The following is a 19150-nucleotide window of genomic DNA, read 5'->3' on the forward strand; positions in this document are numbered from 1 at the left end:
TATGTCCTTTACAAAGGAACCACCTTGTCATTTGCCTTGAGTGATTTAGGAAACTATGGAAAACTAAATCTGGGTAGGCAAGCAGAGATTTGAATCACTATCATCTCAAACATGTATCTTACATCATACTACTCTGCCACCTCACTTGATAATTAAGATATAATTAACTGCAAAACACCTGTCAACCTAAAACCTGCTATTCCAAACTAAAACTGAATTAAAAATGAAACTGTGGAGAGTAGTATATAATGACAAAACGACTGGGAGAAAAGATAGAGGGAGAAGTAATATAATCATGAAAAAGTGCCGGTGAACAAACAACTCCAAAAACTAAATTATGAGTTGTTGTGCCAAATGTAGGAACAAATTTATGAAAAGCTATTGGGTTTCCAGCTGGGGAGCAATGTTGAAACCCTGAATGTCAGACATCTGTGGGTAAATTGCTAAGGTACTGCAAATTTTCTCTAATTTACCGTATTTACTTGAATCTAAGCTGCACTCGAATCTAAGCCGCACCTGAAACATGAGACTCGAAATCAAGGAAAAAAAAATTTCCCGAATTTAAGCCACACCTGAAATTTGAGACTCGAAATTCAAGGGGAGAGGGAAGTATTAGACCGCACCTCCAAATCAAAACAAAGTTGGTCCATTGTAACATGAGATACAATTTAGGTCAAATGGATGAAGGTACAGCTACAGTAGTGTGGTTTGAGTCGTAAGCTTAACAGTTAAGCTTTATGAGGTAGCCATTGCTATGCGTCAGGCACTCCGTCTGTATTTATATGGGTACCCTTCCTTTTCCACGTGCTTTGTCTGGTTTGAATTGATTGCTTATTTTGATTTGATCTGATAAGTGCTGTTCTCTTTGTTATAGGTGTTTACATCACTCTAAGCTGAAAATACATTATTGTACTGTGTCATGCATTGTTTGTCGCATTCTGATAATGAGTGTTTATGACCTGTCGCCGCTTGCGGCATGGCTTGCTTTTGTGTGCACTATCGCAGCCTACAATAAAAAAAAATTTTAAAAAAAAGAGAGGAATTGTCTCATTAGCGAAACAATGGCAAGAGACTGCTATTTGTTGTTACTTACACTGCTGTTTTCTTTGATAATGATCAACAAGAGCCAAATAATAGACTGCATATGATAGAAGATGTTCTGAACAAGAGTTTAGCGAAAATTTTTCTCTGTTTGAAAATCTTTGCAGACGCCTCTTTAGTACATTACATTCCGCACAGAAATTAGTCATCTTAGATTTAAAAATCTAGTCAGTTATTGTGCTTCATTTCTGACTATCGCTATTCAGCATAAGAATAATACGAATATAAACATGACATGGTATGTATATTCTTCTGCATTTGCTGTTGTCTCACTCTAGTTTCGTAGTTTATTAGGCAGACAGGATTTAAATAAGACAGCAGCAAACACTAAAGAATACATGGCATAATGTTTACATTCGTATTATTCTTATGGCGAAGAGAAAACTGCATGTGATTCACGATTCACAAAAGTTCCTATTAGCAAACATCTCTTGTCACTGGTAGGAAAAAATTCAGAACGTAGAGTTGGCCATATTGACATACATCCCCAACAGTCCTGCCAGTCAGATTTTCGTAGTAGATTTTTAGTGACGAGTTCAAATGCAGAGTGTGTTGTTGTTGTCTTCAGGTTTGATGCTGCTCTCCATGCTTTTCTATCCTGTGCAACACTTATAAAATAAGAATGAAAATAACTTAGAAATCAAACACTGAAATTTAAAACAAAATTTTATTAGGTTTGTAATACATCTTGTACGAAATGTTTAAAATCTCAGTCATGATTCTGAATCACTATCACTCGATTCTTTGTTGCTCATTTCTTCATACAGAGCATCGTCCTCCGTACCATCTAGTGCATTGGATATCGAACATTTTTTAAATGCTTGTTGCACAGTCTGATTTGGAACACACTTCCATGCATCATAAATCCATTGACACACTTGCGAAAAACTTGTGCGTTTTACACGTCCTGTTGGTGTCAGTTGACTGCCACTTTTCGAAAGCCAGTCTGTGGCTGTGTACATGCATTTAAGCTCGCCCTTAAATTGTTTATTCAAACAGACGTCAAGTGGTTGCAGAATTGAAGTCATCTTGCCTGGCATTACTGCCAAGTCTGTTTTGCTTTCCTCTAATTTTCATTTTACTGCAGGTGTTGTATGGCCGGTGTATGCATCTAATACCAACAGACTGCGTAAACCGAGCATTGCACCAGGACGACAATTTCACACACGCCCAATCCATTCCAGCACCATGTCCTCCGAAAACCACCCAGTTTCGTTTGCTCGTACAATTACAGTTTTTAGAAACACTTCTGAATTCGGTAAAGTCTTTCGCTTGAAAATTATGAATGGGCGTAATTTATGTCCATCTGCTGCGCAAGCAAGCATGACGGACATCCGCTGTTTTTCACCCCCTGATGTAAGAACACTTATGTCTTTCTTTCCTTTGGCTTCAACCGTATAATTTGATGGCATGTCAAAATATATGGGAGTTTGGTCAGCATTTACTATCGGACGAAGAAGGTATTGCTTTTCTGTACGCCGCCTAATTATGAAGCACTGAAATTCCACAAGTTTTTCTTCATAATTTTTTGGCAGCTTCTGTGCAACTGAAGTTTGCCTCCGAAGTGAAACACCCCAGCGCTTCATAAACAGATCAATCCTGCTGCAACAAGCCTTAAAATTTTCGATTTCTTGCTCTCCAGCAATTTCATGTGCCTTAATTTTTAAAATTTTGGCGTTCACAGCCAGGAATTTCTGACGCTGTTCCTTAACAAATTCATTTAAAATCACTTCTAGTGCATGATATCGGCCACACTTTGGCCCACTAAATACTTTCCTGCTACTTGATCATTCAAATAATTTGTCTCTCTGCAGTCGCCTGATGTTGCTCTCATCAATCTCGTATTGCAAATCTGCAGCACAATTAGAACTTTTTTCCGCAAAAGAAATAACTCCCCTCTTGAATTTGGCACTATAATGAAAGTTCTTCACAAAATTCCACGAAGCAATATGTGCCACTACGTGAAATGTTAATAAGGCCCAGCATATCAACTCATGCAACAATCCTAATGCCTTGTGCATTGTTGGTATTTTTGTGTAAAGAAATTTATTTTTGTTGCTACGAATATTTGTAAGGCTGCTACACTCGAAGATGTAGAATACGGAATTTCTATTTACTTCGTTGGATAATGTATGAAAATGCAGTAGTCCAAACTCGGGGCGGAGAAAAAAGCTGATCTTCTAACCTCTTTTTAAATTTTTTTTACTGACGCAGAGGTTTTGGCGCCAGTATTTATCTTTGTGCCTGCAAAGCATGTCTGTATATACGACAGCAGAAGTTAGTTGTGGTGGCACCTACCAACATTTTTCAGAACTTCCACTTACTTTTCACTCGATTCTAAGCCACAGGCGGTTTTTTGGATAGCAAAAATTGGAAAAAAAGTGCGGCTTAGATTCGAGTAAATATGGTACATGCAAAGGGTGGAACAGTAACAGTCCGTATATAACAAACATTCTACAAAAATTAAACTCCATGAGGTAAACAACAAGCAACAATTAGGAAACACAAAAATTACTCTGCAGTCCACAATAAATGACATAAACCCATATATAAGGAATCACAAAACTGATATAGCTTCCCAACTTCAATAACCACAAGCATCTACAGTATAACCCCCCTTTTACGTTCCTAGAATTAATGTTTTCCCGCTGTTTACGACGTTTTTTATTGTTCCCATCAAATTACCTATGTCCACAATGTTACTTTGCACCCGATTTTGTGTCAACATATTTATAATTTTCCTGTGATTTACGCATTACAAAAAAGTGTTCATGGAGAAAAATATGACGCTGGCATGATGTTGGCCATCCAGTAGTGTTTATAAATAGTATGTGGTCAAGTTTCTTTACACCAGAGGGCTTTACACAGCAGATTTGAACCAGTAAACGTGTAACAATTGCAACAATTAATGCCATATCTTCTGCTGCTGCCAAGCTCTACTTGGCATCATGGTTGATGGAAGTAACTAGGTTTGTACGACTAAATATATTATGACCAATCACAGCAACTGTTTCCAAATTGTCTCTACTGCACAACACATTTTTGTGATCGTTATTATAATTGTGTCAACTTTGTCGAAACATATTTAGCGCATTTTAGCGTTTGGCCACATGTAGCGCTAGTTGACACCATCATTCACTTTTGCGTTTCTCAAATGATTGCGCTGGTTACACAAGTTTTTCATGCTGAGCAAAACATGTTTCAAGAATTTATTCTCATTGTCAAGTGCAGTATTTATGTATGTATTTTTGTTTGCGATGTTACACAAACAATGTGAGTGATAGTTTGCGAGTGTGTGGTTTTCTATATAACTGAGGCGGCACAGTACCTGATCACCTCAAAAAGACATCTACAGGAGAGACGCAGATCAACACATCCAAATGCAACACAAAATACTTATTTGCATATTTGCCCCTGACAACAGAAAAAATTCTCGAAATATGCTGTGCTAAGCATGAAAAAATACATAAGTAATGCAGTATTTCAGTATTTAAATAACAAATGACAGCTGCAGGCTTTCAAACATCGATTATGACATATGAAATTGAGTCAAATGTTCCTACTTCCCAGACAGTTATCAGTTCCAGTTTATTAGATAATAAACAAGTCCCTGATAAATCTTTTGATGCCAGATATATATAATAGAGGGAAACATTCCACATGGGAAAAATATATCTAAAAACAAAGATGATGTGACTTACACTCACACACACATATCCCGTGTGTGTGTGTGTGTGTGTGTGTGTGTGTGTGTGTGTGGACGCGCGAGTGTATACCTGTCCTTTCTTTCCCCCTAAGGTAAGTCTTTCCGCTCCCAGGATTGGAATGACTCCTTACCCTCTCCCTTAAAACCCACATCCTTTCATCTTTCCCTCTCCTTCCCTCTTTCCTGACAAAGCAACCATTGGTTGCGAAAGCTTGAAATTTTGTGTGTGTGTTTGTGTGTTTTTTTTATTGTGCCTATCTACCACCGCTCTCCCGTTTGGTAAGTCATATATCACACGTAAAGTGCATAAATTTTACAGCTTAAAATGTTATTTACCACATTTTACATTTTCCTACATGTTACACCATTTTTTGACATCCCTTGAAAAGTGTTAAAGTGGGGTTTCACTGTATGTTGCAGTTACTATTGTTTTGGTGTCCCACATGTTCAGAAATGAGTGGCTTATTTAGCCACAGGTTAGAAGGGGTCACCAACTTGCGTAGTCATCTAGTTAGTCTTCTTATGGTGGAGAAGGAAGTATAGCTTGCTATGTGCTGTGAAGTTGTTAATGAGCCTTGAATGCTGGACTTTTGCCTAGGCTGGGTGTGGGATATCACTTAACATGTGGAAATAAATATAATTAAGTCTGACTTAATTTCATTAAATATTTCTTGGAATATTTAACTTTTTCAGAAATTTTAAAGCTGTTTCAAACAGACTGCTGCAACCTTGAAATCTGCAGACATTAAGTTTTAGGACTACTTATGGAAGTGGTTCTTGTAATGATTTTGTTCTATCTTTCAAACAGATTAAAGACTATGTCATAAGTCAGAAGTCATCTAATCTGAATGGAGACAGGGAGTTTACAGAAAAACATAAAGAGAAGTATAGTTCATGATAATACATTTTCAACCAAAAAAATGGGCTGGGACCTAAATACAAGCTGGGTTGAGGAGAGTTTAAGGGGAATTTCCATCGGCACCCAAGACTGTTTGATATGGGATAACTAAGACGACCAACATTTCATCATGGTTTTAAGGGAAATGACTAACATTTGATTATGATTTTAAGGGCGGTTTAAGGGAGATTTAGTCACAATAAATTTAAACTGCACAACTGTATAGCATTTTCTTGAAACGAGTAAAAACTGAGATACTAAAAAAAAAAAAAAAACACCAGCATAATACTTTTCTTGCTGGCGAAATGTGTCATGAGGCAACTGAGAAATGACAACAAATGAGTTTAAACATGAATGTGCCTACAATCTGCTTTTATGGGTCCTTGGTACTTCTGTGTGTTGCTTATATCATAACTGCTGATCGTTATGAGGAGAGCGCAACCGTGTATTGCCAGTACTGGCAGAGAACTAAGTAACATTCCCCTATCTTATATCACTCTTTTGTGGCTCCTCGCATTCCCTTGAACCAAACCATCTTCTTTCTGTAGAAGTACGAACAAGAAAGACTAGATGTTGACAATATTGTCAATTATTATATGAAAACTTTTAGAAATCTGTCAGTCAGTGAATTTGGGCTATCGACAGTACTTCCCATGATTAATATTTACAGTAGTGATCACTAACAAAACATATGGAACAAACAGGTGGTCAATTAGTGGGCCGGGAGCATTTAAAAAAAATGAGAAACAGAGACAGAGAGAGAGAGAAAAAGAGAGAGAGAGAGAGAGAAGAGCTTTAATATGGGAGATCCCAGGAAATATGAGAGTGTTGGTCACCCTTGGGATAACTGAATGTACACAGTCTCTCTCCTAAAAGTCACCAGATGTATTTCCTCTGGGTTTTTGGCAGATATTTGCAATTTGTAAATGGGAGTCAGCCCAAACACTGCTCATCACATTTCATGTGATGACCACTGTCAACAGAATGCATTGGTTTACATCTTGTTACAAACAAAATAATTTTTAAAGTGGAATTTTATGTGCCCTATCAACAGAGCAGCCCCAGATTGATCTAGTATGATACTCAGTTTATTGATACGTATTAACAGTGTCAGTAAAACACGAAGAATAACCAGTAGACAAGAAGCAACTGAGTAGTGCTGCTGCAGGGCGGTAGCTGACCGTGTGGCTTGCAAGTTGCTCCTTGAGTATTTTACTACCCCTGTTAGTACATATTGATAAAACAAATATCACAATAGACTAATTTGGGGCTTATCTGTCGAATGGGCATGGAAAAATCTGCTTCAAAAATAGTTTTTCTTTTATAATGGGAAACAAACTGATGCTTTCCATTGACAATGGGCATCACATGAAAGACATGATAAACAGTATGTGTTTGGGGTGATTCCAGCTACACACTGCAGGAAACAAAACTGCAAATATCTGCCAAACACCATAGAAAATGCACCTGACAATTCTCAGCAGAGACACCTGGTATACATGCGCACTGAAGATTTGGCATTTCTCAGATATTTGGCTGAGTTTCCTACTGAAGAAAAGACTATTACACTAAGATTGACATGACTGTTCAGATGGTAAGCATGTATGCATGGGTACATACATGAATTTCCTTGTAAAGCATCTGGGTGAGGAAGGGAGTGCTGTGTTTCACTGTATGAAAAGTTCTGGTTGAGATTTACAAATAAAGGAGACAACTCACTGAGAGGCAGAAGCATTGCGTCATCGACAGGTACACATGGCAAAAGATGGAGAACTTGGCTAGCATTTGGAAAGCACTACCTTTTTCAAGCTTGTAGAAAAAACATGTGCGCACACACGCACGCACGCACGCACACACACACACACACACACACACACACACACACACACACACACTATTGGGGGGAGGGGGGAGGGGGCAGCGAGTTACCTTGGGTTTAGGCCAGGAAGGTCAGGGAGGCAAAGGATGTAGTGTAATAATAGCTCCCATCTGTACAGCTCAGAAAAGCTGGTAGTGGTGGGGAGCCTGTACAGCCTGGCCACCCATGGTAGATGCATCTGCAGTGATGAAAAGTCCCTTGCCCAGTATGCTAAAGGCCTCATAAAGGTCTTCACAGACAGGCAATACCCTCCAGACCTGATTCACATACAGATCTCCCATGCCATATCCTCACACACACCTGATCCTCAAACTCATCCTACGAACCAACCACAAAGAAGCGCCCCACTTGTCACCCAATACCATGCTGCACTGGAATGACTGAGCCATGTCCTTCATCAAGGCTTTGATTATCTATAATCATGCCCTGAAATGAGAGACATCCTACCCAAGATACTTTCACAATCCCTCCCAAAGTGGTGTTCCACTGCCCACCCAACCTCTACAACATCCTAGTCCATCCCCATGCCCTCCCACACCCAATCCCCTGCCACAGGGATCATACCCCTGTGGAAGACCCAGGTGCAATGCTTGCCCAACCCATCCACCCAGCACCAACTACACCAGTTCTGTCACAGGCTTATCCTACCCCATCAGAGGTCATGCCACCTGTGGAAGCAGCCATGTTATATACCAGCTCTGCTGCAGTCACTGTACAGTGTTTTACATTGGTTTGAAAACCAACCAGCTGTCAACTAGAATGAATGGCCACTGCCAAACTGTTGCCGAAACAAGGTGGACCACCCAATGGCGCAACAAGCAACAGAGCACAACATGTGAGATTTCAATGGCTGTTTCACAACCCGTGACATCTTGATCCTCCCCACAAACACCAAATTTCCTGAGCTGCGCAGATGGGAGTTATCATTACAGCACATCCTTCACTCCAACATTCTTCCCTCAATCAATAGTGTTTGTGAGTCTTTTTGTTGTGCCTATCAGCGACTCAGCATCTGCATCCTGATTTTTCCATTGGTCTATTTGACAGAGGCAGCCACATAGGCTGAACTGAATAATTCAGTGAGAGACTTTGGTCTTTTTAGAATTTATGAAAACTATTATGGTACATGTTAAATAAAAAGAAAGCCTTTGTTCCTGAACATCTTTCTTGTGGTACATGAAGAGAAAAGAAGGGATCTTCTCATATTTTCACATAGAATTTGACCTAATTTTTCATAGTAGCAATGCAGGATTGTTAGGTAAATTTAACATACAGTTTGATGTGAATGAGTGGAGATTTTTCATTGATTTGTCAAAAAAAAAAAAAAAAAAATCTCAAAGCAGTGTTCCTCCATTATAACAACAAGTACGTGTCAATATCTGCACTTAATACTGTGAATATGAAAAAATGTAATGAGAACTTAGCTTTCATTTGTGCAAAACTAAAATATGTGCTGAAAAGTAATGGCGCTATATGTAAGTTGAAGATGAAGGTGGGGAGAAAGGAAAGGGATTACTGATGTCAGCTGCATTAGGCTCAAATGGCTCCAAGCACTATGGGACTCAGCAGCTGCATTGGGACATGTCTGGAAGAGAAGAGGGGGAAAAACCAGATACAACACATTCATATAATCATAGAAAAGTAATGCCTCCAATTTTTTTGTGAAAACTCTTAAATCTTTTTAAATAAAACAAATGTTATGAACATTTTACATCTTTATTCTTCATGTCTACATATTTATTTCTCAATATAATAGAGGGAAACATTCCACGTGGGAAAAATTTATCAAAAAACAAAGATGATGTGACTTACCAAACGAAAGCACTGGCAGGTCGAAAGACACACAAACAAACACAAACATGCACACAAAATTCAAGCTTTCGCAACAAACTGTGTGTATGTTTGTGTTTGTTTGTGTGTCTTTCGACCTGCCCGCACTTTCGTCTGGTAAGTCACATCATCTTTGTTTTTTGATAAATATTTATTTCTCAACTTAGCTATCCTGGCAATGAACATGTTTCTCTCATCAAAAGGCCAGTTCATTAATATTGTCACTATGTACTGTCTGACTTTGTTGAAGGTGCCACAACCTCACTTCTGCATGCACGACTTCATCATTATCAATGTGAAATCCTTGAAGGCTTTATTTAAGTTTTGGAAAGAGATGAAAATAGAATCAATTGTTGCATATGTCACAGTACTCATGTGTCGGCTAGCATTGTCATGAGGAAGGACAGGGTGCTCCATGTACGAACAAACTTTTTGAATTCATGCTTCCGGTTTTTTGAGGGATTCCAGCATGATGCTTCTCACACACTGACATAGTTACATTACATGCTACAATTTTGAGTTGTCTTGCAGCAGAGGGTTGCAACTTGCATCAGCAAAGCGGGAAAGTCAACTGAGTAATATGCACAGCATGCAATACCTCAACCAATACTGAAAACAGATTAAAACATTCACAGGCATTACTTTTCAGCACAACCTTGTAGTTCATATGTTGCAATCTGAAAGTTGTTTGCTTATTTCCTGAACAGAGTTTACACAAAAGACCACTAGTTTTTACGTGAATGGGACAACCACGATAGAGGTTTAAACAGGAATGGCATTCCTGACTGAATAGAGCTACACCTACATACATCCTCTGCAAGCCACCGTATGAAAAGAACATCGCCTTCCTTCCAAGGGCTCCCATTTGAGTTCCCAAAGCATCTCCGCAACACTTGCACTTTACTCAAACCTACTGGCAACAAACCTAGCAGACTATCTCTGAACTGCTTTGATGTCTTCCTTTAATCTGACCCGTTGAGGATCCCAAACACTAGAGCAGTACTCAAGACTAGGTTGCACCAGGGTCCTATATATGGTCTCCTTTACAGATGAACCACAATTTTCTAAAATTATCCCAATAATCTGAAGTAGACCATTTGCCTTCCCTGCTACAATCCTCACATGCCTATTCCATTTACTTACTTTGTTACTTTATGCCCAGATATTTAAATGACGTGACTGTATTAAGCAGGATATTACTAATGTTGTATCCGAACATTACAGGATTGTTTTTCCTACTCACCCACATTAATTTACATTTTTCTTCATTTCGTGCCAGGTGCCATCATCACACCAACTAGAAATTTCATCCAAGCCATCTTGCATCGTTCCACAGTCACTCATCTTTGACACCTTCCCATACACCACAGCATCATCAGAAAACGACCACAGATTGCTGCCCACACTGTCCACTACATCATTTATGTACACAAAAAATAACAGTGGTCTTATCACGCTTTCCTGGAGCACTCCTGACGATACTCTAGTGTCTGATGAACGCTCGTCATTGAGAACAACATACTGGGTTCTATAACTTAATAAGACTTCAAGCCAATTACATATCTGGGAACCTATTCCGCATCCTTGTACCTTCATCAGCAGTCAGCATTGGAGTACCATGTCAAATGTTTTTCGGATATCTAGGAATATGGAATCTGCCTGTTACCCTTCATCCATAGTAAGCAGTATATCATGTGAGAACAGAGTGAGCTGTGTTTCACACGAGCGACACTTTCTAAAACCTTGTTAATTCATGGGTATAAGCTTTTCAGTCTCTAGGAAATTTATTACATTTCAATTCAGAATGTGTTCTAGAATTCTGCAGCAATCTGATGTTAAGGATATTGGTTCTTTTACACTTCTTACAGTAGTCAACTGCATCTTTTTCCAGTATTTGGGACTTTGCACTGGGTGAGAGATTCACGATTATGCAAGATAAGTAAGGGGCCAATGCCGCAGACTACTCTTTGTAAAAAGTACTAGATTACTGAGAACCTGAAAGCAATAATACAGTTCACAAAAATTTGATAGACTCGAGGACAGTCCACCTGCAGAGGATAATTTAGTCACTGTTTAAACATTTGGTTTAAAAACCATGAAAGAGCAATGTATACATGAAAGAGATGTAAGAACACTGGAAGATTTCAAATTAATTACAAAATGTTAAGACACAGATCTCAAAACCAGATTTTAAACTGTAGGACATTTCCAAGAACAGATGAGGGCTCTGACCATAATCTACTCATTATGAAAGACAGGTTAAAACTGCAGAAATTGCACAAAAGTAGTAATTTAAGGAGATGGGACGTGGATAAATTGAAGAACCGCTGTTTTTAAAAGTTACAGAGGGAGCATCAGGCAATGTTGAACTGAAACCGGGTAAAAAAAAAAGTGTGTGAAATCTTATGGGACTTAATTGCTAAGGTCATCAGTCCCTAAGCTTACACACTACTTGACCTAAAACATCCTAAGGACAAATACACACACCCATGCCCGAGGGAGGACTCGAACCTCCATCGGGACCACCCGCACAGGAAGAACAAGGAAGAATTAAGAAGAGAGGGGAAGGCAAAAGGCAGAAAGTATATTTAGAAAGGTTATACAAGGGAACTGAAAATGAGCACAATATTACAAAAAGTGAAGAGGAAGTACATAAAGCTGGGGGAGAGGGGGGGGGGGGGGGGAGAATCTGGCAGAGCACTGAAAGACCTAAGTGGAAACGATGCACCTGGAGTAGATGACATTCCCTTAGAATTACTGACATTCTTGGGAGAGTCAGGCATGACAAAACTCTTCCACCTGACATGCACAATACACGAGATGGGCAAAATAGCCTTACACTTCAAGCAGTGAACTACATGTGGGCATCTAAGAGCTCTTATTGTATTAATGGATTCAGTATTGTGTTACTTATTGCTCCTGAATATATTTTGTAGGACCATGGCTTTGTGCTGTATGCACTTTATTACTGACACTCACAAATAATGCGGTACACATAACCATCTGAAATTGGTAAAGAAATTAAATTTCTTTTATCCAACTGGCTGCTTATTATTTCATTATAGAATGTAGTAAGCACTTCAATTTCCGAAGAAGGTAGGTATGAATATTACTGAACCATCAGTTTAACAAGTCATGGTTGTGAAATATTGACACTAATTATTTACAGAAGAATGGAAAAACTGGTAGAAGTTGACCTCAGGGAAAGATCAATTTGGGTTCACACGTGCAGCAATCTTGGCCCTATGACTTATTTTAGAAGAAAGGTTAAGGGAAAGCAAACCTACATTTATTGCTTTTGCAGATTTGGAGGCAGCTTTTGCAACGTCAACTGGAATGCACTCTTTGAAATTCTGAAGGTAGCAGGGGTAAAACACAGAGAGCAAAAGGTTATACACAACTTGCACAGAAACCACGACAGTTACAAGAGTCAAAGGATGTGAAAGGGGAGCAATAGTTGAGGAGGGAGTGAGACAGTATTGTACCCTATCTCTGATATTCAGTCTCTACAATGAGCAAGAGTCAACGAACATGAGGAGAAATTTGGAATGGGGATTAAAGCTCAGTGAGAAGAAATAACAACAGAGTGGTTTGCCAGTAACATTGTAATATTGTCAGAGACGCCAAAGGACTTGAAAGATCAGTTGGACTGAATAGACAGTGTCTTGAAATGAGGATAGAAGATGAACATCAACAGAAGTAAAACAAAGGGAACTGAATATAATCAAATCAAATCATTTGAGAGAATTAGTGAAACATGCATGTAGGCATGACATCCACTCTGTAATCAAGAAATGGATAAACCCAACCATTATTGATGTTTTAATTGAATAAAACTAAACATTCTTCACCACAAAAAATCCATTTCAATAGATTTATACAACAGTACTAGTTTTAAAAAATTATTGATACAGCAGCTACTGGTACCATGCACAAATGGAATATTTGAGCTGTTTTATTTCTGAAGTATCATTATACTGAAGAGATGAGATGATTTGGTATATTTACATCACTCAAACCTCTTCAAGAAAGACACAATGTTGAGTCATAATTACATCCATGTAGTTGCATTTATGAAAATGCTTTTAGAAGGCAACATACTGTTCTGTACTAGGATGGACAATAATGCACACCTGATTTACTGTTGCACTCCTGTCACATATGTTAGAAAGTACTGAACAACAGTAAAATCAAATAAAACATGTACGAGCACCACAATACTGAACATAACACAATCAGGACAGTATACATAAATACAGTGTGGTCTAATAAGTAACATCATTACCTAAAAACGAGTAATAAATTTATCACCAACGTACATGAACAGGAACACCAATATCAGGCCAGCGTAAGTCTTCCAATGGAGGCTTTGGAGAATTCCAAACAACCACCACCTTATGAAGATATGGTAAGCCATAAAGTCTACTGAGGGAGTTGATAAGCACCTGAAATGTAAATACTTTGTTTAATCATAGTAATTTCAAAATACAAGAAATGTGTTAAAAAAAGTTAAAGCAACAATAGTACCAGTAAGACATGCTCTAACATGAAACCATACACACAGAGGGGGAGGGGGGAGTGAAAATATGGAAAACAAACCAACACTTGTGTTTAAATCAACACAACAGAGATTTTCTACGAGAAAACTATTTTGACCTGAGCTAATGCTGGCAGATCTTTCTTGCTCGGTTCAAAGTAAATAACATTACTGTTTGCATGATATAAACTGATTCCTGTAAACAAATTGTAGCATGTCTGTTCAGCCACCATCTAAATTCTTTGTGGCAAGATGGAGCTTGTATTCTTGATTAGTAAGCTTGTGTCATCAGCCATCATTAAGGTTTATAATCACCTTTTAAGGGCTCAGTAATAATACTTGGGAGATCCACATATTATGTTCTTCCATTCTGAGGCTACTTTATTCCTGAGACACAGTCTGACAACTTAACACTCTGCCTTCTGTTATGAATATAAGAGTCCATCCATGCAAAAGGGATGCCATTAATGCCATAATATTTTAGTATGGCACATAGAATTTCAAGTGCTTGTCTCAAAAGAGAAGGAACATATGGAATTTCATTAGCAATATGCACAAATATGTTTTTAGGATTAAATTTCTGCACTACACCAAATAATATAAGGAATTACTTCAGATTTTATGATACAAAGAATTGAACTTCAAGATGAATAAAGAGACTCTCAGAACTATATTCTATTTACAAGATTTGGTTGTATGACATGCCTTATTAAACAAATCTGATCACCTGTTAGCAGCAAAACACATTTGGAAAGAGAGAATGAGACTCAGATATTTATGAAAAAATTTAATAATTAGAAACTACTGTGATAGTGATTCATTTAAAGGAAAAGTATGTAAGGGGTATGTCAAATGAAAGTGTTGAGTAGTGGTTAATCATTACTAGACATTTAGCACAGTACAGATTTAATAATTAGAAACTACTGTGATAGTGATTCATTTAAAGGAAAAGTATGTAAGGGGTATGTCAAATGAAAGTGTTGAGTAGTGGTTAATCATTACTAGACATTTAGCACAGTACAGTTCTTCACTTCTTAGAATACCACAGCTATATCTGTCTCTTTCTTGCTTGTGAATACACAAGTGCGGTCACTGAACCTTTCTACTTTTATTTAATTATTAACAAACTGAAATGTTAATTAACAAATACTGAATCATAATATTTTATGAAATTATATTTTATATTTGATGTTTTGCATTTTGTACCAAATTTTAATACAGTGTAAATACCAGTACTCTTATTTTCATGCAATTGGTAATTAAAAATAAAAATATTTTATTTTTATTAAAAAATTATGATTCTATATTTGAAACTTCCTGGCAGATTAAAACTGTGTGCCCGACCGAGACTCGAACTCGGGACCTTTGCCTTTCGCGGGCAAGTGCTCTACCAACCGAGCTACCGAAGCACGACTCACGCCCGGTACTCACAGCTTTACTTCTGCCAGTACCTCGTCTCCTACCTTCCAAACTTTACAGAAGCTCTCCTGCGAACCTAGCAGAACTAGCACTCCTGAAAGAAAGGATATTGCGGAGACATGGCTTAGCCACAGCCTGGGGGATGTTTCCAGAATGAGATTTTCACTCTGCAGCGGAGTGTGCGCTGATATGAAACTTCCTGGCAGATTAAAACTGTGTGCCCGTTGGTAGAGCACTTGCCCGCGAAAGGCAAGGGTCCCGAGTTCGAGTCTCGGTCGGGCACACAGTTATAATCTCCCAGGAAGTTTCATACCGCTGCAGAGTGAAAATCTCATTCTGGAAACATCCCCCAGGCTGTGGCTAAGTCATGTCTCCGCAATATCCTTTCTTTCAGGAGTGCTAGTTCTGCTAGGTTCGCAGGAGAGCTTCTGTAAAGTTTGGAAGGTTGGAGACGAGGTACTGGCAGAAGTAAAGCTGTGAGTACCAGGCATGAGTCGTGCTTCGGTAGCTCCGTTGGTAGAGCACTTGCCCGTGAAAGGCAAAGGTCCCGAGTTCGAGTCTCAGTCGGGCACACAGTTTTAATCTGCCAGGAAGTTTCATATCAGCGCACACTCCGCTGCAGAGTGAAAATCTCATTCTGGAAACATCCCCCAGGCTGTGGCTAAGCCATGTCTCCGCAATATCCTTCCTTTCAGGAGTGCTAGTTCTGCTAGGTTCGCAGGAGAGCTTCTGTAAAGTTTGGAAGGTAGGAGATGAGGTACTGGCAGAAGTAAAGCTGTGAGTACCGGGCGTGAGTTGTGCTTCGGTAGCTCGGTTGGTAGAGCACTTGCCCGCGAAAGGCAAAGGTCCCGAGTTCGAGTCTCGGTCGGGCACACAGTTTTAATCTGCCAGGAAGTTTCATATCAGCGCACACTCCGCTGCAGAGTGAAAATCTCATTCTGGATTCCATATTTGTTAATAATTAAATACAAGAAAGAAGCTTCCTATTAGTGAGAATCAAAACAAAGACATCACAATTACAAGATTTGTACGCTACACATTCAGCTACCAGTGACTCAATATGTCGAAACATTTTATATTTATGAGTGCTTTGAAATCTTCTAATCTTTCACACTGATTTTTTTTTTCAAAGTCATTTTAAAGTTGTCTCACATTGCTTTAAAAAACACAGTCAGGCAGTGACCTTCAAATGCTATAAAACATGGAGAAAACAGAAAAAGGCCAGTCCATGAGATGTATTTAAAAGTGTGAAGACTGCAGGAACATTGTGCAGCACCTGCTCGCAGCTAGAAAACAAAGGCTGTCCTACAAGTACACCAAGAAGTTAGTACAGCAGAAAAAGCACAGACTGTAGGTACATACAGTTGTTTCTTCAGGGGTCACCATGCAGACAGAACTTGCACTGTGGCAGGCTGTTGATGTAACCCAACATCATGGCCATTTAATTCAGCCTGTTACAACTAAATCTACAACTCTGCATTCATCTGAACCATTGTGGTGCTTGGAATTACGTTCACACCAATCACTTAAATGCTACTGAAAGACAAAGATACAAAAAGAAATTCCTTATGCTTATAACAGGGGACATTCTATTTCACTTTTCCTTATCAACTGTCAAACCGTAAGTGTTTTTCTAGACATATTTACAGCCTCTAAATCTCAGAGCCTAGGGCCCATTTGTTTCTATTTCTTATTATTTTGGGTCAAGAAATTTTAGACCTTTAGGGTCAAACACAGGTTACTGGAGTAGCAAAAGGAGTTGAATAACATTAGATGGTGTACAGGATGGTTATTATAAATATGTCAAATGAACAAAGACAAAGTAGAGACTAGAGAGGAATTGAACAGGGCCGAATTCAGATGTTGGTTTTATTACAAACTATAAAATTACATACAGTATTAGAGGATCGATGGAATTTCAGACATAATAGTAAGATCTGTTTGAGTAATCAGTCTTTTGACTGGTTTGATGCTGCCTGCCACGAATTCCTCTCCTGTGACAACCACTTCATCTCAGAAAAGCACTCACAACCTACTTGCTGGATGTATTTCAATCTCTTGTTTTCCTCTACAGTTTTTACACTCTACAGCTCCCTCTAGTACCATTGAAATTATCCCATGATGTGTTAACAGACGTCCTAAAATCCTGTCCCTTCTTCCTGTCAATGTTCCCTGTATACTCCTTTACTCACCAATTCTCTGGAGAACTTCCTCATTCCTTACCTTATCAGTACACCTAATTTTCAACATTCTTCTGTAGCAACACACCTCAAATGCTTCGACTCTCTTCTTTTCCGGTTTTCACACAGTCCACGTTTCACTACCATACATTGCTGTGCTACAGATGTATATTCTCTGAAATTTCTTCCTAAAATTAAGGCTTATTTGTGATACTAGTATACCCCTCTTGGCCAGGAATGCCATTTTCGGTAGAGATAATCTGCTTTTGATGTCCTCCTTGCTTCACCCGGATTATTTTGCTGCCCAAGTAGCAGAATTCCTTAACTTCATGTACTTCGTGATCACCAATCCTGATTTTATGCTTTTCATTGTTGTCATTTCTGTTAATTCTCATTACCTTCATCTTTCTTTGATTTACTCTCAATCCATATTCTGTACTCATTAGGCCATTCATTCCATTCAGCACATCCTGTAATTCTTCTTCACTTTCATTGAAGACAGAAAGATCATAAGTGAATCTTATCACTGATATTCTTTCAACCTGAATTTTAATTCCACTCTTGAACCTTTCTTTTATTTCCACCATTGCTTCTCCGATGTATAGACTGAGCAATAGGAGTGAAAGATTACATTGTCATACATCCTTTTTTAATCCGAGCACTTTGTTCTTAGTTCTTCACTCTTATTGCTCCATCTTGGCTCCTGTACTTATTGTATACTACCTGTGTTTCCCTATACTTATCCCTGTTTTCATCAGAATTTTGAACACCTTACACCATTTGACACGGTCAAACTTTTTTACAGGTCGACAAATCCTATGAACATATCCCGATTTTTCTTTAGTCTTGCTTCCATTATCAACCTCAGTGTCAGAATTGTTTCCCTGGTGCCTTTACCTTTCATAAAACCAAACTGATCATCATCTGACATGCCCTCAATTTTCATTCAAGTAAATGCACCCTTATGCTCACATTCTGCCTCTACAAAGAGTAACAGAAACTGATAAAAGACAGTAATCACTACTAAAATATGCCTGCCATTCAGCAGGTAGGCTGCGGACTAACTGCTGAATTGCAATCTTGGCACTGTGAACTGTGCAGCAAGTACAACTTAGGTGCACAGCTCTGACTGCTAGTGAAGTTTTCATTCTTTTTTGTGTGCCCTGCAGCGACTCAACCCTTTTATGAGAGTGATTTGATAAGCAAGAAAAAATGTTTGTTTAATAAACAACTGATCTTACTTTTCAACACAGTCTTGTTTGAAGGACATACAATTGCTCTAGTGATGCTCCAGCTTTTTCATCCCATCGGAAAAATACGTCCTGTCAAACTCTGCAAAATACTTGCTGACTGATTATCACTTCCTCAGTTGATGAAAATTTCTTCCTAGTAAGCCATAGTTTCAAGTTAGGGAATAGAAAGAAGTCACATGGGGCTAAGTCTGGCGGATAGGGTGGATAAAGAACCAATTCAAAACTCAGTTTACACACTTTCACCTTCATTATCACTGATGTGTGTGATGGTTCATTATCCTGGCAAAAGAGCACCCTTCTGCATGGCAACCTTGGTCTTTTTTCAGTCAATGCAAGCTTCAAACAAT

At 38.6% G+C, this 19150-nt stretch overlaps 1 protein-coding gene across 1 annotated transcript in view; it reads right to left on the minus strand.

The window, feature by feature from the left end:
* Window positions 1–19150, minus strand: part of LOC126458265 (exostosin-3) — a 154239-nt gene that overhangs the window by 32140 nt on the left and 102949 nt on the right. Inside the window, exon 10 of the mRNA XM_050095189.1 lies at window positions 13734–13859. Within this exon, the coding sequence (XP_049951146.1) occupies window positions 13734–13859 (126 nt within the window). The remainder of the gene's footprint in view (window positions 1–13733; window positions 13860–19150) is intronic.

The sequence above is a fragment of the Schistocerca serialis genome, chromosome 2, assembly GCF_023864345.2.
Source record: "Schistocerca serialis cubense isolate TAMUIC-IGC-003099 chromosome 2, iqSchSeri2.2, whole genome shotgun sequence".
Taxonomy (NCBI): Eukaryota; Metazoa; Arthropoda; class Insecta; order Orthoptera; family Acrididae; genus Schistocerca; species Schistocerca serialis.